Genomic DNA, 26,677 nt, shown 5'->3' with positions numbered 1-26,677 from the left:
ACAGGTGTTACTTGTTTATCTAAGGTGTGTGTGTACATGTACTCCTAGATTTATGTTTACGGATTTTTTTTTTCAACAACTAAAATAGGCTCACATCATACATGGTGTTTTGTTAAAGGCAGATAAAATTGAAATTTTCTCTAGTTTGGAGAACCTGAAAGCAGTAGTCTTCCTCGTACATTCTTTTCATTCTACCTAGCTGCTTATTTATGCTCAGTCATCCTAGGAACTATGTTAGAGTCATTTTGAGTTTTTAAAAATACAGATACCAGGCTCCTGCCTCCTCAGAGATTTGGTTTTGGCTGCTCTGTTGGGGGCATAGGCTTCATTATTTTCTAAAAGTTCCCCAGGTGATTCTCACACAGAGTTAAGAACCACTGGCTGATCTAGACTAGAGCTTGAAGCTTGGCACCATTCTCCTTTACCTCTTTCTCTTTGGCAGTTTTGTGTACTTTACATTTTCCAAAAAACTCCACACCGCTTTATTTGATTCTGACAGCAGGACTTAGAGTTAGCCAGGAGTATTTTATTTTTATTGGTAGAATAGATAAGTAACCCATTAAAAATTGAGTTACATTTTTGCTGCCTTTTAGATTAAAATCTCATGTGTGTGCGCGTGTGCATTTTGTGTGTGTGTCTTTGTTTATAGTTTAGTTATCTATAGATGACAAAGTTGACAAATTTTTTAAACTATATATTTGGGGGCACCTGGCTGGCTCATTTGGTTAAGCTTCCGACTTTGGCTCAGGTCATGATCTCACAGTTTATGAGTTCAAGCCCCACGTCGGGCTCTGTGCTGACACCTCCGAGCCTGGAGCCTGCTTTGGATTCTTTGCCTCCCTCTTCCTACCCCTCCCCCGTTTGTGGGTGTATATGCGCTCTCTCTCAAAAATAAATAAACATTAAAAAAATAAATAACATACTTTTGGTGTTTTCTGGATTTATAGTGAATAATTATCTTCAGATTTAAAAATATATAAAAAATGACCTATTGGATGGCTGCTATTAGGTCTTTTAGAGAAGTTTTATTACTAAGATATTAGTCTAATAGAAGAGACGTTAAAACATTGTATGCAATTGTATGCAAACAATTAACACAAAGCATAGTCTGATTATTTTTAAATATTGCATGTAATTGGGGACAGGGTGTTGCTGGAAACATTCATGTTCAGTTTGGCTTATATTCTGATTTCCTCCCCTCTTAAATCGCAATTTTATGACTAACCATTTCTACATTTTATATTTTGTAAATGTTTATAGGGAAGAGTTGCTCAAGTCACAAAGTTTTTTGGCAAAATTACTTTAAACCTACTTATTGTGTGGAGTTTTTTGTTTTTGTTTTTGGAGGTGTTTCTGAACTTGAAAAGGAGAATTGCAAATCCTTATATGACCATTTTGCCTTTGGAGGAGAAAGCCAATTTATGACCCAGAATCCTTTATTTATAATTCTGAAATACAAAAGTTCTAAAAATTGTGTTTTTTTCTTAAGTTTGGTGGCAAAAGTGAAGCTGTTTAAGGCCTTGATTTATTTATAGTCTTGATTTATCTTATTTGGCATGAATGTGCATGTATTTCATTGCACAAATATTTCTGTGATTGGTTGGGAGACCCTGTTCCAGAAGCCACTGGGAAATTTAGATTAATAAATTATATATATACATATATATGTATATATATACATTGTACTCTTCTAAAATCTGAAAATTCTAAATTATCCTTAATTATAAAATTTAAGATCTGTGAACCTATAAACATTTATGTTGCATAAATAAAGAGCTGTTTCTAGCGTCATCTTCCTTTGGTGTAAATATTTTTACTTTGCCATTTTACCCTAGACCCTAAAATCACATGAAGAATATTGCAGTGTTTTTATATGGAATTCTCTAATTCCAAAAATAGCCATGTGTTACTACTATGGATAATTTAAGATGTGATAAATTAATTTTACTTCTATTTGTATTTTGATATTCAGACTATCTTTACTGCTCAACTAATTTTCTAGTTTAGTTCCTCAAAGCATTAAAGTTAGGTTTCAGGGGTGACTGGCTGTCTCAGTCTGTAGAGCATGAGACTCTTGATCTTGGAGTTGTGAGTTCGAGCCCTACATCCAACGATGTAGAGCTTACTTAATTTTATTTTTTTTATTTTTTTATTTTAAATGGGCACCTGTTTGGTTCAGTCAGTGGAGTGTGGGACTCTTGATCTTGGCGTTGTGAGTTCCAGCACTACATTGTGTGTAGAGATTGCTTAAAAATAAAATCTTAAAAAAAATATTAGGCTTCAATAACATTAAACTTTAAGTTAGCTCTCATCCTGGTCATACTACTTTCCTTTGCACCAGTTCCCATTTCTGTGGCACGTGCCTGAATCCTTGAAGGATTAAAGATTAGTTGATTAACTTGCTGTAGGAGTTTTGATAGCACAGGCTTAAATGAGAGATAGAGCTATAAATGGTTATTAACTGTACAAAAAAGTGCCAAAAGTGAAGTTGTTTATTGGAGTTTGAGGAGGATTTGGTTTTTCTTTTAAGTTACTTCTCATCTGTGACCTAAGTTAGGAATTCATAGAGGTACTTTGTAGCGTCATTGAAGTTGCGAATTTATAGGCCTTACTGACAGGATGGGTTTGCACATGTTTCTAGTTTGACTGGCCTGCCACCTCTTACCTTTTGTCCCCGTGAGAGCTGAATAGCAATCTAGACCTTGTTACATCCAATGTATGATTCACTCCATTATCAGTCAGGTAGCACATCTGCTCATTATATAACATTGTACCAGGTTCTGGGCTGGATGATGATCATCAGAGCTTATTAAAATGTGAGTTATATTTTATATGAGGAAAGGATGATACTTTTTTCAGTAAGGAAGAAATTACTGTATAGTTTCTAATTCAACATGTGTAAAGTAAGCCCAAAGTTACGAATTATGAAATCACTCAAAAGCTAGAGTGTAAAATTTCATGTTTTTTTTAAATTTTGGAATTATCAAAGATGTCTTTATATAAAGTTTGTTCATTCTAAATATACAGAAGAAAAATGATGTCAGCTCATCTGTGAGACACGAACCAGAATTTTCTTATATTGTCTAAGAATTTAAAGGTCAGTTTCCCAAGATGGTAAAATTTCAGTTTTCTTAAACACTGTGTATCTATCAAATTATTGCTACGGTTTTATCACTGTATGTTTGAAAATCTTGTCCTTGTGGTTTTTATGTTTACAAGCTGATACAGTAAATTTCTAGTGCTTTCATGTGATAGAGCTGTTTAAAACAGTACGGGATAGCAAAGTTGGGCCCTGTTGTGTACCTCTGCTGCTTGTTGCCTATTTGTCATGCGGCATCTTAACGTGATAGAGTAGACTTACACTTAAACATTTTATAGATGTGGCTTTGGGAGCCTCTCTTTATACGACAAGAGATAATAGTCTTAACGATAGGCACATTTGTAGCTACTCAAAGATCTAATGGCTTTGTGGGTTTTGAGAAGTGGGAATATAAGCCTAGGTTTAAATTGAAGCACTGCCTTCACTAGCTTTGTAATCTGATTAACTTTTCAGCAATAGTTTCCTCTTTTATAGAATGGGGATAATAGTTTCAGAGTAGTTATGATGATAAATAAATACATTAATGTATACAAAACATTTATCCTGGTACCTGGACCATGGAAGCCACATAAGCAGGGATAGTGACTGCTGGTGTTATTTTTGTTGCCGTGGTGTAATTTGGTTTTCCTTTAAGTAAACTAAAGCAAGTGAAATTCACCACAGGATGTGCAAAGCATGTAGTTTGTCATAATGCTGAAGGCTGCCGTTTTAAAGATAGTATCTTCAAACTGAGTTAATTAAGCACTCCTTACTAGGATAATGTCTTTTAAGTAGGTCATAGTAAGATGTAGTGGAAAGAATTTAGGACTGGAAATGAGAAGCCTTGGCATCCAGTTCTGACAATGCTATTTACCAGCTTTGGGCAAGCTACTTAACCTCTCAGGCTCATTTTCTCTTTCATAATATTGTGATTACCTGCCCCATGTACCATACGGTGCTTAGAAAAATCAATTGAACTTTTTTTTTTCCACATGCTTTGTAAATTGTAAAGCAGGTTATAATCATAAGGAGTAAATACTGTTTGCAAACGTTCTGAAGGAGTTCCCCCCAAAGCTCTACTCTGTAGATTACTTGGTGGTGTGTTTTGTGGTCCTCTATTTTTAAAAAGCTTTTTTTTCCCCAAAAGAAGCATCTTTAAGGTTTTTGTACTGTGGAACTTTATCAAGATGTGATAGAATGTAGTGAGCTCTTTCTCACCTCATACCATTTTCTTTTCCATGGGAGGAACATCTTCACTTATTTTTTTTAAAAAATGTATTAATAGATGCTTTCTGACTAGCAGACTTTGTTGGTTGTCCTTTGTAGTAACTTCCATTTTTTTTAAATGTTTATTGAGAGAGAGAGAGCAAGCATGCATGCATGTGACTGGGGGAGAGGCAGAGGCAGAGGGAGAGAGAATCCCAAGCAGGCTCCATGCCTGAAACTCTACGCTCACATTGTTCATAACCTGAACTGAAATCAGGAGTCACTGACTGAGCCACCCAGGTGCTTCCCTTGTAGTAACGTCTAATTTCTATTTTCCCTAAAATACAAACACCAACATTGCAAATAGGAAGTGAATGGCACACAAGCTTCACACTTTGTCTTTTGAGTCACACAAGTCCTTAAGAGACAGGGAAAAGCCCTCTTAGCCCTCTTTTACCTCAGTGGGTTAGAAGCACAAAAACAAACCTCCACTCTTCAAAAAAATTTTTTTTTGACATTTTATTTTTCAGAGACAGAGCGAGACAGAGCACAAGTAGGGGAGGGGCAGAGAGGGGGAGACACAGAATCCAAAGCAGGCTCCAGGCTCCAAGCTGTCAGCACAGAGCCCAAAGCGGGGCTCAAACTCTCATGACCACCTGCTCATGACCCGAGCTGAAGTCGGCCACTCAACCGACTGAGCCGCTCAGGCGCCCCCAAACCTCCACTCTTAATACTGTTTGCCACATACCTGGAAGGATCAGAATCTTGTTGCTTTTTTATCACTCCTTTGAGGAGAGGGTTTCATATTGGAAGTACATGGAAGATAGGGGCTGTTGAGGAGACTAGGGAAAGGGAGGTACACTAACTTTTTTTACAGTTACCTTACACCTAACCCTCTACCCTGGGGGTCACAGAAGCTTAAGATAGGTACACGGTAGTCCCTGTTTTAGGCAAAGGAGAAAGTTGATTAGTTGACCTCAGGAAAGAACATCCATTCACATTTCAAAATAAATGCATTTTTAAAAAATTTAAATATTACAGTTCCAGCAGTTGTGTTTTTTACACTATTTCTGATGCATGTGTTATTCAGTAGGTTTTTATGGAGCAACCTGAAAAATGTGAACTTCTGGCATTGGCTTGGAGGAAAATATGTATTTCTTTAACTGTGGAAAATACTTTTAAAGTTCCAACAAGTGATTTGTAACATTTGAAGATGCGAGTTGGGTGGAGGAGACCTGTAGTCTCTCTGGAAGCTCTTAGCAGTTTTCAGTCTGAAGGAATTTCTCCTTGCCTTAATATTTGGTTTATATTTAGGCCTTTGGAAAAATACAAAACAAGCATAAAAGCAGTCCCTGTACTTAAGGAATTTCCTTTCTATAATGGTGAAGTAAGATGTATTTGAGAGTACCAGGCATATTTTATCAACTGATGGAGTGTAAGGTGTAGATTAAAGTATGAGTATTTTATTGCAGAGAAAGCTTGTTGAAGAATAGCACTAGGGATGGCTTTGTGGGGACATGAGCCTTGAACTTAACTATCAGATGTCTGGTGATAGACACAACACCGTTGAAGGGTGCTGCTACTTAATGGGAGAATTGAAGAGGAGAGTTTGAGTGGCATAAAGGAAAGTGTATTACGTATATCAAGTCAGTTAAGATGAAGAGTTCATGTTAGGATTATTTGTGCAGTTTGTTTTTGTGAAACAGCATGACATTCTCAAAGCTTTTTTGTTTGGGACAGCTATGAGCAGGTGGTTTATAAGCAGTTCGCGTTAGTTTGGTCGATGATTTGGGAGTAGAGAGTGATACTGTGGGGTAAACTTTTCCAAATGTTTTTTGCTCTTAAAGTATTAAAATACTGGTTGTTAGCCCATTTTCCTTCTTTCGCAGGTAAAAAACAGGAAGCAGATGAGTTGAGTGGAGATGCTTCTGTGGAAGATGATGCTTTTGTCAAGGTAAAGTGTTAATTACTCAGGTTAAGATGTTTGTTTTGAGTGTAGTATTTTGCATGATGAATTCATGCAGTTTACTTGAATAATAGATGTATGTAGGTAAAATAAAGATAGAGACCTGTGTAGTATTGTCAATCTCATCATAGTTGAAAAATACAATAACTGTCTTTAGTTGAATGAGACATAGGGCTAAAAATAATTTTTGTCCAGGTCTTTAAGTAGAAATCAGACATAGATGCCAGAGGAACAGCTATAGGACAATTGATATGTTAGTTCCTGGACAAAGTGCTGCAATGAAGGTATTGATAATTTATTTTTCATCTTCCCATTGCATTTAGCTTCTGTATAAAATATACAAAACTAGCTTAAAGTAGTTCTTAAAATGGAGAGAGAAGATTGCTGATGTGTTGCTACTTAGGAAAGATCAAATTAAGAAATTTGTTTTGCCTTTTAAAGATAAATAACCCAGTTTCTTTTGGCTAAAAATTAATATATTTCAAAACTGACCAATCAGAAAAATAATGTATATAGTTTTAGCTGGAGTTGTGGCAGTTCTGTGTACTAAGTTATTTTTAATCACAGAGGTTTTTTTTTCCCCCTTGGGGTGTGTGTGTGTGTGTGTGTGTGTGTGTGTGTGTGTGTTTACTAATGTGATCTGCTCCTTACTGATCATTAGGTCTTAAGTAGTGTGGCATTTGTAGGAATTATTTAATGACCATAATTCCTCTTAAATTATGTATGTTTATACCCCCATATATTCTGTTCTCTGTGTAGTTAGTCCATATGGTCATAACATCTCTGAATGTCTGTGTGCTCTACCGTGAAGTTAGCTTGTGTCCATTCACCTGGCCATCTCTTCCTACTGCTTAGCTCTCTCCCCTCCCCACGTTAGAGGGACACACAGACCACAGAGTATACCACATGCCCTACACTTTGCACCTTGCACTTTGAGGGTATGCAGAGAGAAAGAAATTCATGGTGAGGATTTAACTTTGAAATCAGATAATTTTAGGAAATACTTGCCCAAGGAGCCATTAAAATTGATGATTGCATGCCTGTAACTAGCTTTTGTTTGAGCCTTTCAGAACTCTCCAGTCTCTGTATTCTGTTATTCTTGTGATACATCTTCCTTTAGGTTTCTTTGTTCTTATTTTCTCCATGTATCTTCACTAGTGAGTGTATGACTGAGTAAAAACTATCCATAACCTGGAAAAACATTGTGGTTTAGTAAAAAACTTTTAATTTTCAAATATCTCTGTTTCAGCTCTTCAGTTCACAAAAATCTCACATTTATTTGAACTGTTAGGAGATAGATATGTCCATTCAGCATAATAGTATTGTCTCATGTGCTGCAAAGGATAGCTTTGTGTTGTTATTAAGTGAACCTGGTCATAATGTCTAGAAGAACAGAAGAGCTTAAAAAAAAAAGTCCTATTTAAATAAATCTTCAGTTCCTTCTTTGTACTTCTTTTTTCACTTTGGAAGTAACGGCATATATGATGTATTCGATTGAAATAAAGTGAATATGCTAATTTCTTAGAATTGGTAAATTTTAGAATTTATACAGTAGTGGTAAGTAAGTATTACCTATTGTCTAGACATGAATAATAGAGTAATTGCTTTCATTTACAAGTGAAGAGAATGGTCCAAGTTGGCATTTCAGAATAAATAAAGTCCCCTGGGTGATTTCCCTTAGTCGGTTCTCTTTTCTTTTCTTTTCTTTTCTCTTTTTCTCTTTTCATTTCTTTTCTTTTTTCTTTTCTTTTCTTGCCTTTACCCCTGTTACATAATCATCTGCTCCCATTTTCAGTCTCCAATGTTCCTCACTCATAGGTTGTGAGGTTGGTGAAACCTACTGCCCCAGAAACATCCTGCTCCCAACCACTCCACATTCTAATACAATCATATTGCTTTTCTTTGCCCATCTCCCTCAGAAATTTCTATTTCCTCACTGCAGTTCAGCTCTGAGTGATTGATAGTCCTGCCCCTGCACTTTTCCCCTTTTAACCCAGAAGCCTTTTCTTAAACCTGTTATATTTACCATAAGAATAGGAAAAGGGGAAGGGTGTTCATTGCTTTCCACCCTTTCTCTGCAGTTAAAGAGGAAACTAACTAGATTGCTACTTTTCTTTGTTTCTATTGAATTACTGTGAATCCATAAACTTTGAAGGGCAAACAGAATTCCTTAACAGAGACAGCCCCAACCTATGTTCCCTTGCCTATCTGGGATTGTGGCACAGTGATATATTTCAGAATAAATACATTTAATTATTTGCATTTTTTCAAAAGCAGAATGTAGCAGTTGGGGTGCCTTATTATAAATTAGAAATAAACTTTGTTACAATATGTAAGACTTGCAGGGTCTTTGAAGTTAAATCAAACTGGCATATGGAGAAATCAAGTCATTTCTGTGAAGTCGTATCTTCTAGGACAACTCCTGGGATGTGACTTGGTAAATATTAAATAACTGGAACTTGAAAGCATCTCCAGTAGCAATCCAGTTAGTGTGTACCTCAGTGTGAGAGATTTGGGGAGTTAGATGCATGGTTCAGTAACTTTGGGATTTGACACCCTCTTTTTAAAGACACAGTAAATATGTAAGGTAAAATGATTGAACTTTGACTTTGGGAATAAAGTCAAAGTATGGTAAAATTTAAAACATGTAGACACGTAAATTACCAAAAAGGTTTGGTGGATAGCCTACACTACTTTGCCTCTAGTTGTACCAAATTTTCTTACCATTAAAAGGACTGTGAATTGGAGAATCAAGAGGCACATGAACAAGATGGAAATGACGAGCTAAAGGACTCTGAAGAATTTGGTGAAAATGAAGAAGAAAATGTGCATTCCAAGGAGTTACTTTCTGCAGAAGAGAACCAGAGAGCTCATGAATTAATAGAGGCAGAAGCAATAGAAGATATAGAAAAAGAGGACATCGAAAGTCAGGTCTTTAGCCAGTTTTTTAAAAATGTGACACGGATAAATTAAGTAATAAATAATAAAAAGTATTTTTTCTAGTTCAATGTGGAAGTTTCAGAATTTTCAAAAATATCATTTTGGAGTTATTTATAAACCACCCAAAATCCTACCACCTAAGATGACCTTTTAAATTTTTGCTTGTTTTCCACATTTGTATATATTTTTATATAGTAGTTATCATGCCTTTAGTTGCTATTTATTCTATATGACGTTTTCATATAACATACCATAATTTCATAATGCGTGTGCTATACTGTAACTTACTAGATTGATTTCTGTGTGTCAAATAGCCACTCCCTTAATTTGGACATTTACACATAAGTTGTTTTCTACCCCATTATGGGTGAGTGTACCAGTTCACTCTGATCTTGCCAACAGTACTGGATGGTAGCTTTTTTTGTTTTGCTATTTTAGTAGATATAAAGGATTAATTTGCATTTCTTTGGTTATGAATGGTGGGTAATTACTTCAAGTTTAATTTAAAGGCATATAATTTTAAAAGTATTTGATTGAAATAGACCATTTGTCTTGTTTTGAAGTATGTTAGTGTGTCTTAAAACCAATGGATTAGGGAGTCAGTACTGTTAATATTCATGCTTAGAATACTTCCATTCTACTTAGCCAAATAAATGAAGGGCTCAAGAGATTTTTGTAATCCTCTATCAGTGTGACTGTTTTTATGTTGGAACAAAAAGTGTAGTCTGAATTATTAAGCATTGACTTAGTACCGACGGTATCATAGACACTGTGCAGAATACAAGGCAAGTGATAGTTGGGTATAGCATAAAAGCATTCTCATGTTACCCAGATATTTTGTAAAGCAAAGCTATTGTATACCCTTTTACTTAGGAAATTGAAGCTCAAGAAGGTGAAGATGATACCTTTCTAACAGCCCAAGTAAGTTTACATTTAGTCCTATGAATATGATAATGTGGGTGGAAGGGCTTGGAAAAGGAATCTTATTTTGACTTCATAATTCTCTAATTCATAAAACTGCTTTAAATTCAGTTTAAGTACTGGTATATACAAAATACTTAAAATTGGCAGCTGAAATTTCTGTTGCCACAAAGGTAATTGGAAGATATTATAACAAGGTTCTTACCATTTTCAGAATAAAAATAAAAATAGTCCATCCTTTCTGTTAAAAAAAAAGAAACAAACTGAAAAACCTCTGGTTACCAGTCTTTTGAGAAGTCTGCCTCTCCTTGATTTTTTTTTTTTCTGGCAATTTGCTATGAAGTCAATCATTTAAAAGTACTAATACCCTTATTAAAGCTTTAATTAAGATTTTGTTAATTTAACACACCTAGAATGGGCAGAGTATAAAAATGATAAAAGTCTCTGTTCTAGAAATTTACTCAGGGTATGTGTGTGTGTATGTGTGTGTGGAAAATGACTTCTCTTCTATTGTGTGTCGTGTTGTTTTTGGTATATGTGATATAGATAGTGTATATCTATATATACAGTGACTTACAGGGGCTATAAACACATATAGCTCAGTTGCTACAATGTTTCCTTTTTAACTTATTCTTTGTTTTTTCCTCATCTGTACTCAAGAACCCCTTTTTCATCTACCTCCTTTAAATAGTATGCTTTGAAATAGAGATAGGAGTTTCCTCTCTTTACTAGATTAAGAAAAAATAGGGATCGAGACTTTTATTTCCTTACCGTAATATTTGCCAGAAGAGTATGTAAGTGGAGCTCATACTTATGGACTGCTTAGCTGATTGCCTCTGGTCACACCTTCTTTCCTGCAGCTCTATTGCCTTTGAAATGATGTTGAACCACAAATGCTGGTGAGGCTGTATTTTGGCTTTCTGCGTTTATTGCAGTGGGGGGAGAAACTGCATTTCTGGGAGAAATGTGTCTGATAATTTGGAATATTCAGGAAGGAAATGATAGGACCATGCATGTCTGTAGATTTGTCCCCCATACTGTCTCCAACTAAGTTAGTTTCTGAGTGATAAAGAATAGGTGAGGAATATTAACTCTCAGATTAGGGGAATACCTTTTCTAGATTAACTAATTTGCAAAAAGGTAGAGTTGAGCTCTTCATATTCCTTAACAACTAGCTTGTTAATTTGCTCCAAGGCCCACTCCTGGAGTTGTGTAGGTTGTGAGCTGTGTAAAGAGATCATTTCTAAGGTCCCCATTCACATCATAGATTACATATTTGTTATAAAAATTTAACAGATTAAAGTACCTTAGGGAATGGATGCCTTTTTAAAAATTTTCACAAATCTTTATAGCCTGGAGATGGCCATGCTTCCCTTCTATCCTGATGATGAGTGAACACTTATTCCTCATCAAGGGCTTTACTGTATCAAAAGATTGGGAAGGTACATCTTCAGAGAAGTTTTCTTTACAATTTAAAATGACCTTTTTTCTCTTTGTGAATAATGTAGAGTGGAACATTTAGCAATATATAAAAATGTTTCTATGTTTCATTGTGACCTAATGCTTCTGAACGTGTTGTTTTACTGTATGCATTAAGTAATACTACATAGAGCGTAACGATCACCCGGCTTTAGCCGTTACAACTCATGGGTAGTCTTGTTTCATTTATACCTCCTTTCACTTTTCCTTTTCTGCATTATTCAGACAAATCCTGGACATTTAAAATTTTTCATTATGTATCTCTAAAAGAGAACTTACTTTTTTACAATATCACTCCTGATAAGATTTTTAGTCTCCCTACATGTACACTTAGTATTTAAATGTTCAATTGTGCAGAAGTTTTTGCTTTTTTTCTTATTTTCACAGGTTTTGTTTGAATCAGATGTAAATAAGATGTACCTACTGTGATTGATTGAAATGTTTATTAAATTTCTTTTAGTTTATAGGTTTTTTTCCCTCCATCTTTTTTCCTTCAGTTTATTTGTTGAAGAAATTGAGCTGTATATTCTGTAGAGCAAGGGTTGGCAAAGTTTTTCTTAAGGGAGTAGGTAGAAAATATTTTAGCCATTGTGGGCCATATGGTCTGTGTTACACCTATTCAGCTCTGCCATTGTTGTGTGAAAGCAGCTGTAGACCATAGGTAAATGAACTGACATGGCTGTTTCAGTAAAAATATTTATAAAAAGAGGTATCTAGCCTCTTTTTTGCCAACCTGTGTTATAGGCTTCCCGAAGTCTAGATTTTGCTGATTACATTTCTGTGGAGTCGTTCAACATGTGTCTTTGTTTACTGTATTCTCTGTAAATTGGTAAGTCGGTTATAGGATCTAGAGACTTGCTGTCCAATTCAGGGTACCCCACCCCAACACACCCAACTACTGCAGAAACAGTGTTCTTCCATTTGGATGCATGTCATGTCTGGTTTTAACTTTTTGGTGATGCCACCAATCATTGATGATCCACACCCCTTTGATAAAAGTAGTATATTCTAATTCTATCATTTCTTCTTACTGATCAGCTAGGATGTTCCTAGAAATAGAAATATCTCATACTGTTTGGTTATCCAGTGGTACCATTGACAAAGGAAAGCCAGCATATATACTTATGCCTCATTTCTTTTGCTTTTATTTACCAGTTTTGAGAATAATGAGCTGGTTTATCACTGACTAATGAGCTTGTTATTTTTCCTTTTTTTCTCCCTTAGTTTCATTTTGAACTCATGGATTTAAGTGTATTTGATGTATTTCAGTCCATTGTAGTTATCCTTGTTCAGTGTTCAAACTGTCCCATCTGTATCTGTAGCTTGTGAGAGCCTCTTCATTTCAACATGATCCTAGTAGTCTTTGATTGCTTCCTTGCTTTCTGGTATGTTATGATGTTCCTTTTTCTGCTCTAGACCTAATTAGCCATTTTTTCCCTTTATAGTGGTAAATGGTTTTCAAGAAAATAGTCTCGGTGGTAGGGATGTAGTTCATTGCCGCTGGGTTTTCATGTCTTCTAGGTCTTTTCTTCCAGTGTACAGTGCTAGGGAATGTGTGTGGTGTTTTGGTTTGTTTTTGCTTTCAAGTTAAATAAATTTTGAGGTCACAGGGATACTTGCAAGTTAATCATTTCCTTTGTCTTATGGTACACATAAAATAGTCTTAGAAACTTAATATCAACACTATTACCAAAAAGATTAGTGAAAATAACTTCTCCCCAGTATATCTGTCCTAAAGACGTACCCTTCTAGGAGTGAACAGACTATACTATTTTGGACGAGTTCTGCTCTATAGGATTATATCACCAACTCATACATATTTAGGTTGACTTGTTTCATTTTATTTTCAATAATTAAGGTGTGCTTTTTAAAAAACTTGAATCTATAACTTTTTGTGAGTCTATAATTCAAACTAGGAAATTTAATTTTATAATTATTTACAATATTTATGTGGTTTCAAAATCAAAGCTACGAGAAAAGTACATTCAGAAAAGTCCCTTCTGGGGTGCCTGGCTGGCTTATTTGGTAGAGCATGTGAACCTTGATCTCAGGGTCATAAGTGCAAGCCCCACATTGGGCGTAGAACTCACATCCACACAAAAAAAGTCCCCTCCACTCATTCCCTTGATGGCAAACTTTTTAAATTCCTGATACATTCTTCTATTATTTGTTCCTAAAGATACAAGCAAATGGGCAGTATATTTGTATAGGAATGTATTTATTTAAAGCCAGTTTTCAGGCTTACTTACTTTAAATGTTTGGCCTTTAGGTGTTAGCCAAGAATGTGGTTCAAATTCTGCTTCTTTTAGTTGCTAATAATATTTTGACTTTGGGTGGATTCTCTTAGTTTCTAAGTCTGTAAAGTGAACATTAATTCCTACCTGCTGCATTGATGTTAGGATTAATTATAGATCCTGGCACTTAGCATATGTGCATTCTGGTTGTGATCTTGTTTACTAGCTTGAAGATACTCGTTTTACTTAAGAATTTGGGGGAATTTTTCTCAAAAATGTTTATATTTGCTGATTCTGTAATTCTTCAAAATTTCCTCTAATCACAGTCTCTTCAGTCTTTGGTAATCACACCATGTATATTCCTTTTTCTGTTTGTCTTTGCCCTTAATATTTCACTAATTTGATACCCTTTTTTTGTCATATGAATTCTCTGTACCCCTAAAGCCAGATTTATCTGTATCTGCTCCCTAAAACTTTCCCTAATATCTTTTATGTAGTGCTTTATTGTTTACAGAGAATTTTTTACATCCATTATCTTACTCAGATGTTTATATTTATTTAGGTCATATGTTATCCCTTATTTTATGGGTAAAATTCACCTACATGGATAACACGAGTGAAACTGTTTCGTTGACAACGATAGGATAAACATCCAGGTGTTATGATGCCTGGTTTAGAATTCTTTTCACTAAATCACTGCACACTAGTAAATCTTGTTTTCTGATTCCATTATATTCACACAGGGCTGTAGCTAAGCCCGTTACGTACATGGAAATGAACAGTTAGTTCATTCCCTTCACCTGAAAATAGTAGTGTCTTATACCACAATTATTCAGTAAATTCATTCAATAAACATTTATTGAATGCTTATCACATGCCAGGTGTTTTGTGTTTTCTGTGATCTTTAGCATATTGCCAGATAGATAGCAGACAGTTGGTGGCTTAAGGTTATTTTGAAGGTTTATTTTAAAATCAGGCTGAATATAGTATTTACATACAAGTCAGGGAAAGGAGGCTTTCTAGAAGCGGTCTTCTGACATAGCACATGTTACATGTATCGCAAGATTAACCTAGGGGAAAGGAGAGAGAGAGGGGGTGGGGAGAATGTAGCTTTGTATATGAATTTTGGCATTTGACTAAGGGTTGTAGATCCTGCTATAAGGATAAACAACATGAGTACCTACCTTACAGAGCATTTGCTTCATTTTCATATGTGAAATGTTACATTTTTTCCAAGAGAAGCTCAAAAAGTGTTTAATATGGAAGGATGCTTTACACTGTTGTTCCTTATTATATTTCTCATTCTGAAAACAACCTGTTTTCGGTGGAGGAAAATTGTTTTCAGAGAAGATGCGTATCCTATGTATCATTTAGACAGGAAAAATCTCCCATTGTATTTCTTGGTTTGTTTCCATATTACAAAGATTTTTAGGCTTATTTAGGGCTTTTGGTTTGACTTTAGCAGAACTTTGTTTACTGCACATACTGCGCAGTGAAACCTGCACTGATACGTGGCTCATCTTTTCTACTAACCCTAGTTGTTTTTGTGCTTCACCTGTGTTGTAGTTGGTTTTATTTTCTAGAAGCCGGGTCAGACTCTTCTAGGGGCATTGAAGCATATGTGGTAAAGCTAGTGTTACCTTTAATTTGAGAAACTCACATTATGAGACCCTTCAGAAGACATGTTGAATAATTAGGGTAAATATCTGAAAGCTCTTCAGCAAAGTAAGGCAAACCTTACCAGTTATTTTAGCAGCTAGAAATAACATTTGTAACTAGTGGAACTACAGCAGAAAGCATTTTTTAAAAAATATTTTTTAATGTTTATTTATTTTGGAGAGAGCATGGGAGGGGAGGGACAGAGGGAGACACAGAATCCATGCACAGAGCCTGACGCGGGGCTCGAACTCACGGACTACGAGATCATGACCTGAGCCAAAGTCGGACGCTTAACCAACTGAGCCACCCAGGAGCCCCAGGATTTTGTTTCTTACAAAACACACAATACTTAATTTTTTTTTTAATTTAAAAATTAAAATGTTTTTACTCTTTAAAACAGGAGATAATTTGGCCATTTTTTCTTAAACCTGTCAGTATCGCATCTCTAAAAGAATAACTGGAAAGTGGTGTTGCTGTTGGTAGATAAAGGAGAGGCAAGTTGCATTCTTTAAGTTAATTTGTTCTGCTTCCAATTAAAAGTTAAAGATATTCCAGTATATTTATTCCCCCAAGACAAATTACTAAACTAAAAGAGAAAGATAAATCACCAATTCTGGTCTCACCCATCCTTTCCTTGCTGCCATTGCCTGTCATGCCACCCAAGTGAAAGCATTTCTCTTTCCTTTCCAAATGTTGCAGATTAGAAACATAATGATTGAAACTAAGTTCTGGTTCAGCATTGTGGTCCAGAGCAACAATAGAGTTATCAGAGCATAATGTCGCAGACTTAAGTGATAATAAGATTCACTTTGCTATGAATCAATAACCTACTTGTTCAGGACTTTTACTTCCTAAGCTTGTGGCTTAGTTGTTTCAGTGTTTGTGTGTAAAACAATTGGGCATTTCCTAACTGGGGCACTTACATGTTAGCTTAAAGTCAAAAAATCTGTTAAAATGATTTCTTAGAAATATGGTTGTTGCCAGATGTAAGTTTGAGCATATGGTAAAATATTTGACATTTTTAAAGAACGCACACTTTTCTATGAATCTAAAATTGTGTTATAAATAAATATGCCAGTTAAAGTTTTATTTACATTTCAGTTTAAGTCTTTTTTCACTACTGGGCTGTCACTCTAAGGCAGTAGTTCTTAAAGTGTGGTCCCTGGACACAATAGCATCAGCGTCACTTGGAAGCCTGTTAGAGATGCAGATTCTCAAGCCCTGCCTCCAGACCTGAATTAGAAACTCTGGGTTGGTGCTTAGCAAATGGTTTTAATTAGCCTTCCAGGAGATTCTGATACAGACTCAAAGTTTGAGAACCACTACTCTAAGGCTTTGTATGTGCTAGCTTCATACCACTGTGACCGAAAAGGATCTACTTCTACTCAGCTTTTACTTTATTTTATTTATTATTTTTTAAATGTTAATTTATTTGTGACAGAAAGAGAGAGAGAGAGAGAGAGAGAGAGAAATAGAGTAATAGAGTGGTTGAGGGGCAGAGAAAGAGGGAGACACAGATTCCAAAGCAGGCTCCAGGCTCTGAGCTGTCAGCACAGAGCCTGATACAGGGCTCACAGTCACGAACTGTCCGATCATGGCCTGAACTGAAGTCAGACGCTTAACCGACTGAGCCCCCCAGGTGCCTCTACTCAGCTTTTATTTTAAAAGTTATAAGTTAAAACATCCCTTCACTTTTTTTTTTTTCCTTTTCTGAGATTAAATGCATATTTCGTTATTTGTTAAGATCTTTAATGGGAAAATGTTGGTTTTATCTTGGTGTGATTATGACTACTTCAGTGGTTTTTGCACTATTTGCTTGGTAAAGGGAAAATCCCCTTGCAGTATTCCTGTTTTCAGGCTAGTACATGCTTAATTTTAGATTAGGTGAAGAGATCACATATTTTAAAATTAAAATCAGTCATATTTTTTAAAAAGTGTGAGTTACTCTTTTGATTACCTATTGTGCAAACACCTTTTTAAAAGTAGTTGGCCTCCAGGGTGTATGTGGCTGCTGTGAATTAATTTTTAGCAGATCAGAGGAATGAGTAATTTGAAGATAACTGCTCTTGTAGTCTTCCCTTTGAGTTCTGAGATACCTGGAAAGAGTTTTTGTTTGTTTGTTTTATTAATATGCATTTAAGCCCTTGAAAGTGCGGGTCTTCAATTTATACTTTCTGGTACTACTTTTGAATAGTATGCCCTAAAAGTGCTTTTGAATGGAGTCACGTAAGATAATCAGGTCAGTCCTTTGGCAACTGCTTGATGTGAGTAAGATTCAGATTTATATAAACTAGTTTTGAATACTGAAACTAATACAGTTTATTGATGATCTGATTATTGATAGATTTACCTGTTTTGTCTGAAACCGTATATACCAGACATGTGCCACATTTCTCTAACTGGCCTCTGGTTCTGATTGGAAGATCCTATATATGCTAGTGATAGGTGTCCCTAATTAATGTTACTAAATTATATACCAGTTTAACTTGACTGATTTTATGCTATTACTAAAATCTAGTTTGAAGTGAATTCATTTTACATTTGATTATTCTTTGAATTTCAGGATGGTGAGGAAGAAGAAAATGAGAAAGGTATGTTTGATGCCAAGTAGAGTTTAAAAATTGCTGACATTTAGAAAAATAGTAAATTATGTGAGAAAAAAACCTTCCTTATTTGAAATCTTATTTTTGAAATGACTTTATTTTCAAATTTATCTATTTAGTGAATTAAGTTAGCATCTTGATTTCATTTTTCAATTGGTTTTAATTTTCTTTTTAACATTTAAGATATGTTCTAACTTAATGGTACATATCAGTTACTGTAGTGGACAATGCCATATTTTATTTAACCCAATTTTAACTTTATTTTTTACAATAACTTCTAGCATACGGTAAGTTGATAACGTCCTTAAGACTGGCACTGCAGTAACTCATACGTGCTTATTGGAGTGTAACGGATAATTAATTGTATGAACGGTCCTAAAAATGGGTGATGAGGAGACTAACGTTTTGTTTGCTACATAGAGAAACTTTCGTATAGCCTTCTGACAGTTTTCATAGTTTAGGAGAACTGTCTCATCCAATACAATTACAGGGACATCAGTAGTAATACATTTGTCAGTACGAGGTTATCATGGAAGAGTTCTTGGATGGAAGTCAAAGGATCCTACTTTGGACTAGAAAGGACATGGAGCAGGGTTCTAAGCAAGGCAGAATTAAAGGCCTAAAAATGATGACGAAGTAAAGCTACTGACTGAAAATCTCACATGCCTGAAGCCTTTCTATTTTGGGGGAATGCAAGACATCTTCAAAAACGGTAATTGCGGGACTGACTGGACAGGATGAAGACTGGAAATAACAATTTCCTGAACGTTATGGAGCAGGCCATCTTTGGAGCCTTCTGTAGCAGTTTTCCATACGATTCTGGACTACCCAAGAATTGAGTAAGAAGAGTGAAAAAGATGGGGCCCTGAAAAACTTTGAAGACTGATTGATATCCTCAGACTGTGACCTTTCAAGACGTCACCAAGGGAATTCTGAAGGTCACAAGGGTTAAACCCAAGATGATTGGAACATTGAATACCAAATCTGCACATTTGTCACTATCTCATGGAGGAAAAACGTCTTCCATATGCCATTAACTTCTAACCACAAATGAAGAGCTGGTATCCTCAGGATGGAACCATTTCCTCACTTTTGTTGTTTGGTATTTGTATGTAGAGATCATTTTTTTCCATGAAGAATAAGTGATCCTGGGTAAAGGATTGTTTATGTTAGTTAATACCCTTGTGTTTTTTTTCCCCTAACCTTCCATCAGTGCTAATAACTGGCTTTATATTTTCTAGGTCCTATTCTAGCTTATGAATATGAAATTGTTTAAACTTCTTGTTTTGCCATATTTATTCCTGTTAAATCCTCTTAGATATAGCAGGTTCTGGTGATGGTACACAAGAAGTATCTAAACCTCTTCCTTCAGAAGGGAACCTAGCTGAGGCTGATCACACAGCTCATGAAGAGATGGAAGCTAATGCGACTGTGAAAGAAGCTGAGGATGACAACATCTCGGTCACAATCCAGGCTGAAGATGCCATCACTCTGGATTTTGATGGTGATGACCTCCTAGAAACAGGTAAAAATGTGAAAATTACAGATTCTGAAGCAAGTAAGCCAAAAGATGGGCAGGACGCCATTGCACAGAGCCCGGAGAAGGAAAGCAAGGATTATGAGATGAATGCGAACCATAAAGATGGTAAGAAGGAAGACTGCGTGAAGGGGGATCCTGTCGAGAAGGAAGCCAGAGAAAGTTCTAAGAAAGCAGAATCTGGAGACAAAGAAAAGGATACTTTGAAGAAAGGGCCCTCGTCTACTGGGGCCTCTGGTCAAGCAAAGAGGTTTGTTTTTCTATGTCAGTTCTTTACGATACTGAATTCCAGCATTCAATAAGATCACTCTACATTAAGGGGGTGGCTTCAAGACCATGTACAGTAATTAGTACTTATGATCCTGCCTATAATATTTTTGACCGTCATAAGTTACTTTAAAAAAAATTTCAAGATCTTCGTAATATGCAGTGTGTCCTACTGATTGCATTGTCGAATTGTCAGCATATATTTGGTTTTTTTTTGTTGTTTTTTGTTTTTTTTTTCAAATTGACAATTTTTTTGTGTTTTATTTTTAAAAATCCTTGTGATGATGGTTAATGAACAACTATCAGTCCTAAGAACACAAAATGAAGTCAAGTCCCAGTCCTGAAATCTGGAGAAGATGGCCATATATCCACTGAATAGAATTGTCAGAAAATCTAGATCTTCAGGCATCTTGGGGAAAATCAGTGCAAGAATCCTAAGGGAATCATTTGTTCAAATGACCTAATCTAGACCTTTGGAATTGTTAATTTGTGTGAATAGCACTAGTTTGAAATGTAGTCAATATCAAGCTGTTCGATTTTTGGTTTTTTTGGGTTTTTTTTTTGTTTTCAATTTTCTTCTGGTGATTTGCTTCTTTAGCTCTTCAAAGGAATCTAAAGACAGCAAGACATCATCCAAAGATGACAAAGGTAATGGATTTTTTTCCTATTTATTTCAGTGGTAAATTGCGTATTTTCGTTAAAAAATAATAATTGCCTGGGGTTTCCTTTGACGTTTAGTCATTTAAAATATACATACTAAAATTTCTGGATGGCTTTTGTGCAGACTGTTGAGTTAAATAGATTTTGGCAAACTCTTGGTGTTATTGAGGTGTTAAGCTTTAATTAATTTGTAAACTGGTAGGAGTATGCTAAAAGTTGTATTTTTAACATTGTGTTCTAAGCACCTGTGTTGAATATTAATACAATAGATACTTCATTTTCTTGCCTTATAATTTTAGAAATGTTTTATCTTTAGTCGTAGTCATTTGCAACCCATATGCACCAACCTTCTCCCTGTTCTGTCTAGTAGGAAATGTGCCATAAATGATATTTGCATATATTTGTGGAGTCTAATATTTAAAAGAAAATCAGTCTCTAAAATTTGGTTTTATTTTTTTCATTGTTTAAATCAGGGCACACTTCTGTTAACATAGCCAGTATAGGGTATTTTTGATTCTTTACAATTTGCTTCTTGATTTGACTTATTTTGGGTCGATAGGAGTTTTATGTAGGAAATTCGTTTTATTTTAAATTTTTATAAGCTTAAAGATAAAATATTTGGTTACTTTCTGTTACTGGGATGTCTGGGTCTCTCATGGCTGTTGCACTGTAGTTTCCTCTTGTACATATGCTGTCTACTTGAAAAACATTTCCTGTTTTCTGAAAAATCACTTTAAGGGAAATAACACCAATCAGATATTGCAAAGTCCTAGAATGCCTCTTCAGTGAATAAATAAGGAATGTTATCTGATTCTTATGGTTCATTTAGTGTTATTTTGTTGGTAATTTTAATAGTTGGAATTTCAAGTGATTGTGTACTAAATTGACAGTTAATTGCAATACTCACATCCTTTTACAGTTTTGGTTAATGGACAAAATTTAATAGATTTATTGAATGTTACCCTTTAAATTCAGAAGATTAGTGGTCTTGTTTAAATGTTAACTTTTTTCTATTATTGAAATTTTTTTTTCTGTAATTAAGAGAAGTACCTGGGCCCAAATGTTATTGTTAACATAAAAAAAGATACGCAGTCTTCTAGTTAGCATTTCATAAAATCGATCCTTTGATAAATGTAGTTTTTAAGAGTAGAAATGCAGCAGCCATTAATATTTAAAATGTGTCGTCTCTTCATAAGTCTACGTGGACAGTAATTTTTCAACTAAAACCTGTGGCATTAATATTTTAAAGCATTGAAAATTTTACTCTTTCTACTTACAATAACGTGCAGTTATAAAAATTGTTACTTTTAATTGATTACATACTTTTTTTCCTTAAAGTGGGTAAGAATTGTTCTGCAAATTAAGTCAAATGAATGAAAGCTCCCTTTTGTAACAGCACATTTGAAGAAAAGCACTGGGGTGGGGGGGGTGACTGACTAGGCCTGTATTCCAAGAAATGGTACTTAGGTGTATGACAGCCTACTGTGTGAATGGAGGTAGTACAGAAATAATTCGTATAACCATTTACCTATTCTAAAGAATTTTGAGGTTTCTGATTTTATTCTTATTAATAACTTTGTTTTAGAAGATTGTTTTTTATTAAATCCAGAGTTATCTAGCTGCATATAATTCCTGTTTTATTCTTTCTCTACCAGAGAATGAAGATGAGCTGTTGGTTAGTCTTTGTTATTAAACATTTACATTTTTGAATATGGTTTATCCCTTCCTTTGACTGTTCCCTTTTGCACTCCCAATGTCTCAGGATCTAAAGCCCAGGACATATGTGGGTAAATTAAGCAATCTGTACATTTCTAGATGACTGCTTTCCAGTTGTCTATATTCATTGCAGTGGTAGAGTATAAATTATTAAACTTAACAGTCAAAGTCAAGACCTGTAACTGATTTTTTACCCACTTCAGTTTAACGCATGCAGTAGAAACTATACAGATGTTCAGATTTGTTTCCTCACTAGTTGTATCGTCTATTGTGTTTGATTTTAATAATAGCAAATTCATAGGATTTTGATACAGCGAGGTTGTGCTATTAGATTTAGTTACGTCAAAAGATAATTCTATAATTTTGAAAGAAGATGGATCTAATCATTTTATTTAAAAAAATTCCAGTGGAGATACTAAAATGTCTGATATTAAATTTGTTCTAGGCAGTACAAGTAGTACTAGTGGTAGCAGTGGAAGCTCAACTAAAAATATCTGGGTTAGTGGACTTTCTTCTAATACCAAAGCTGCTGATTTGAAGAACCTTTTTGGCAAATATGGAAAGGTACGCTGCTTTTACCTGTTTATCTATCTTTCTCGTGTGTCCGTTTGAAAGGAATTCTATTCAAAGCAATATTATATGAAACCTTCCAGTTTTTTTTGTTTTTCTTAGGACTGGTTTAAGCATAATTATTGAATTCTGTGGTAACGTAGAGTTCGTCCTATAATCTCACTCTGAGCCTGGGGATCTTTGTATTAAAAGCTCATATTACAGTTTTCTTTTTTTTTTTTTTAATGTTTATTCATTTTTGAGAGACAGAGAGAGACAGAGCATGAGTGGGGGAGGAGCAGAGAGAGAGGGAGACACAGAATCCGAAGCAGGCTCCAGGCTCTGAGCTGTCAGCACAGAGCCCAATGCGGGGCTCAAATTCATAGACTGTGAGATCATGACCTTAGCTGAAGTCGGACGCTCAACTGATGGAGCCACCCAGGCGCCCCTAAAAGCTCATATTTTAAGCCCATTTCAGCCAAGGACTGAGTTATTCATCACATTCATCATGATTTTTCTAGGAACTAGAGTATCTAAGGCTAATCTAGTCATTTGGAAAATATTAGACAACGGGATATAGAATTTGGTGGGGGTGGGAACTCATACACCTGTCACCATACAGATTCCAGTACAGTAGTGGAAAAAAATGTAAAACTGGTGAAAATATCCTTCATCAGAAGTTGTGAGGGGCGCCTGGGTGGCGCAGTCGGTTAAGCATCCGACTTCAGCCAGGTCACGATCTCGCGGTCCGTGAGTTCAAGCCCCGCGTCGAGCTCTGGGCTGATGGCTCAGAGTCTGGAGCCTGTTTCCGATTCTGTGTCTCCCTCTCTCTCTGCCCCTCCCCCGTTCATGCTCTGTCTCTCTCTGTCCCAAAAATAAATAAACGTTGAAAAAAAAAATTTAAAAAAAAAAAAAAGAAGTTGTGATATGTGCTATGATGGAAGAGTTGCCAAGAGAGCAGAAGGGGAGGCTCGACTGTGGTTGGTTCATCAGAAAAATATATACTGGCATATAAAGGGAAGATCTAACAGAAGAATAGCCAATAATTAAATGCATTAAATACTCAATTAATAGTTGTTGAATTGCATTGTAGTCGATTTGTATCCCTTAGGGCACTCACTCCTTTCTTCCTTATATTTTTGTTTTCATTATATGTCATATGTAATCTACTCCAGTGTAAGCTCTTTTTTTCTTAAATGTTTATTTTGAGAGAGAGAGAGCATGCACACAGAAGTGGGGGAGGGGCAGAGAGAGAAGGAGAGGGAGAATCCCAAGCAGGCTCCGTGCTGTCCCCGCAGAGCATGACACAGGGCTCGATCCCTGTGTCCCAGGAACTGTGAGATCATAACTTGAGTCAAAATCAAGAGTTGGACTCTTAACTGACTGGAGGCACCCCTCCAGTGTAGTCTCTTTGATAGCAGGGACTTCGTCTGCTATACTTTAAGTGCATGCGGTAGGCTTTGAAATATTTGTTAAATTAATGACCAATATTGGTGAATAACCATTCATGAATGTTATAAAAATCTATTCTGTTGATTTCAGAAGTCTTTTTTTTCTTCTTCTTCTAATATAGAGTTGCCTGAGTGTTAAGGATTCTTATAGGTGTCAGATAAACAACACTGAGAACTGTAGTCCTGTGATCAGCCTTGGTTTATTTTTTATTTTGTTTTCAGTAATTTATTGTTAGAGATATAAAAAGTTTTTTAATGCTGGCATTTCTTAGGACTAAAACTATATAAGGACACCGTGTACTTTTATAACAAGACATTGGGCTTTAAAACCAAGTTGTTGTTGGGGCAAGTCTGCCTTTTCCAGACTTGAGATAAAAGCTGATAGTTTCCAGCCATCCACACCACCCAGCCTCCTAAATTCCCTGTTTATCTCGTTTTGGCATTATGTCTGTCTCTCTTTTTGTTCAGCACTAGATTGTACTGCCACTTTTCTTCCTACTCATCCATCCCTGTTTCTCTTGACTTTGATAGAATTGAAATTCTTTGTCACTTTTATATTGGTGTATATTTTTTTTTAATTTTTTTTTCAATGTTTTTTATTTATTTTTGGGACAGAGAGAGACAGAGCATGAACGGGGGAGGGGCAGAGAGAGAGGGAGACACAGAATCGGAAACAGGCTCCAGGCTCCGAGCCATCAGCCCAGAGCCTGACGCGGGGCTCGAACTCGAACTCACGGACCGCGAGATCGTGACCTGGCTGAAGTCGGATGCTTAACCGACTGCGCCACCCAGGCGCCCCTATTGGTGTATATTTTTAAAGCTCAAAGTGTATCTTTTTAGAGTATGTTTTTGTAGGGTGTGTTTTTAAGACTGCTTTTTTATATGTGGATGGTTCTTTATTCATTTTTTGAAATTTCTTAACTCATTGGAGAAAATTGTTAACACTCATTTAGAAACTTTCTAGAAAATGCCCTCTTTTATTCCTCTGAGAGATTCAGGGTGGGCTTATGATAGGCGAAGTTTGGCCCAAATGCAATTGAGAATATTAATTTCTTTGCTTTCATTAATTGTGTCATTATTGCATTGATGTGACTGCTGTATTTTGGCTATAGAGTTGAAAATTTTAACACAAAACAAGTAGATTACAATTGCTTTTTGAGACTATTTTTTATTATTGTTTTTAATGTTTATTAATTTTCATAGAGGGGCAGAGCGCAGGAGGGGGAGGGGTAGAGAGAGAAGGAGACCCGAAGCAGGCTCCAGGCTCTGAGCTGTCGGCACAGAGCCCGATGGGAGGGGCTGGAACTCAGGAACTGCAACATGATGACCTGAGCCGAAGTCGGATGCTTAACCGACTGAGCCACCCAAGTGCCCCTTGACGCTATTTTTTAAATGTTTATTTTGAGAGAGACAGACAGGGTGTGGGGGAGGACCAGAGAAAGAGAGAGGGAGAGAGAGAATCCCAATCAGGCTCTGTGGTATCAGTGCACAGCCCATCATGGAGCTCAGTCCCACGAACTGTGGTCTCATGACCTGAGCTGAAATCAAGAGTTGGACGTTTAACCGACTGACCCATCCAGGAGCCCGGTTTTTGATGCTTTAGATTTTTCCCCTGGATATTTACTGAGTACTTGTATTATAAGCAAAGTAGATAATGATCACAAGAATATGAACCAAAATAATAATATATATCCAAAATGTATCCATCATCACAAATTCATGTATCCTGAATATATCCTTTTATTTGATTAGTATTAGTTCTGAAGTTTGATCTATTCAGAAATGTATGTTGTGGTAAAGTTGTAAAACTTTGTCAAGTGTTATTTTATATTCTAGGTTCTGAGTGCAAAGGTAGTTACGAATGCTCGAAGTCCTGGGGCAAAGTGCTATGGCATTGTAACTATGTCTTCAAGCACAGAGGTATCCAGATGTATTGCACATCTTCATCGCACTGAGCTGCATGGACAGCTGATTTCCGTTGAAAAAGTAAGCTTGCCTAAATGTATATAAAACGGAGGTTACTTCGAGGGCTAGCAGTGCTCAATTTAAAGAGTTTACACCCATAGAGAGTAGAATTTGGAATAGTTTTTAAGTATTATTTTTATGTTTTTACTTCTGTTTTTTCCACATTTGCTCCCCAAAACATACTTTTTTGTGATCTGAAATATAACCTTAAAACATACTGATTTTTTTTTTCCTGTTTAAACCTTTCAGGTTAAAGGTGATCCTTCTAAGAAAGAATTGAAGAAAGAAAATGATGAAAAGAGTAGTTCAAGAAGTTCTGGAGACAAAAAAAACATGAGTGATAGAAGTAGCAAGTAAGGATTTATTTTTTTGATAAGCACTAGACTTTTTTGGAAAATTGCTGCAAAAGTTCTCATTACGTGTTTTTCCTGGGTGGTATGATCAG

At 35.8% G+C, this 26,677-nt stretch overlaps 1 protein-coding gene across 7 annotated transcripts in view; it reads left to right on the top strand.

Annotated features, from left to right (window-relative positions):
• The window catches only part of SLTM (SAFB like transcription modulator), a 45,854-nt gene that overhangs the window by 6,701 nt on the left and 12,476 nt on the right, over positions 1–26,677 (top strand). For 2 of the 7 annotated variants that reach the window (XM_040492824.1, XM_040492826.1), the window contains exons 3-11: positions 6,175–6,239; positions 8,985–9,182; positions 10,065–10,112; positions 18,048–18,075; positions 19,406–19,874; positions 20,490–20,539; positions 22,713–22,831; positions 26,104–26,253; positions 26,482–26,585. In XM_040492824.1, coding sequence (XP_040348758.1) covers positions 6,175–6,239; positions 8,985–9,182; positions 10,065–10,112; positions 18,048–18,075; positions 19,406–19,874; positions 20,490–20,539; positions 22,713–22,831; positions 26,104–26,253; positions 26,482–26,585 — 1,231 coding nt within the window. The remainder of the gene's footprint in view (positions 1–6,174; positions 6,240–8,984; positions 9,183–10,064; positions 10,113–18,047; positions 18,076–19,405; positions 19,875–20,489; positions 20,540–22,712; positions 22,832–26,103; positions 26,254–26,481; positions 26,586–26,677) is intronic. The other 5 variants (XM_040492825.1, XM_040492829.1, XM_040492827.1 and 2 more) reach the window with 5 other exon arrangements.

This window comes from Herpailurus yagouaroundi, unplaced genomic scaffold (assembly GCF_014898765.1).
Source record: "Herpailurus yagouaroundi ecotype Mexico unplaced genomic scaffold, PumYag 184, whole genome shotgun sequence".
Taxonomy (NCBI): Eukaryota; Metazoa; Chordata; class Mammalia; order Carnivora; family Felidae; genus Herpailurus; species Herpailurus yagouaroundi.
The sequence above is the reverse complement of the archived record's forward strand: the minus strand, read 5'-3'. Positions and strand labels throughout refer to the sequence as shown.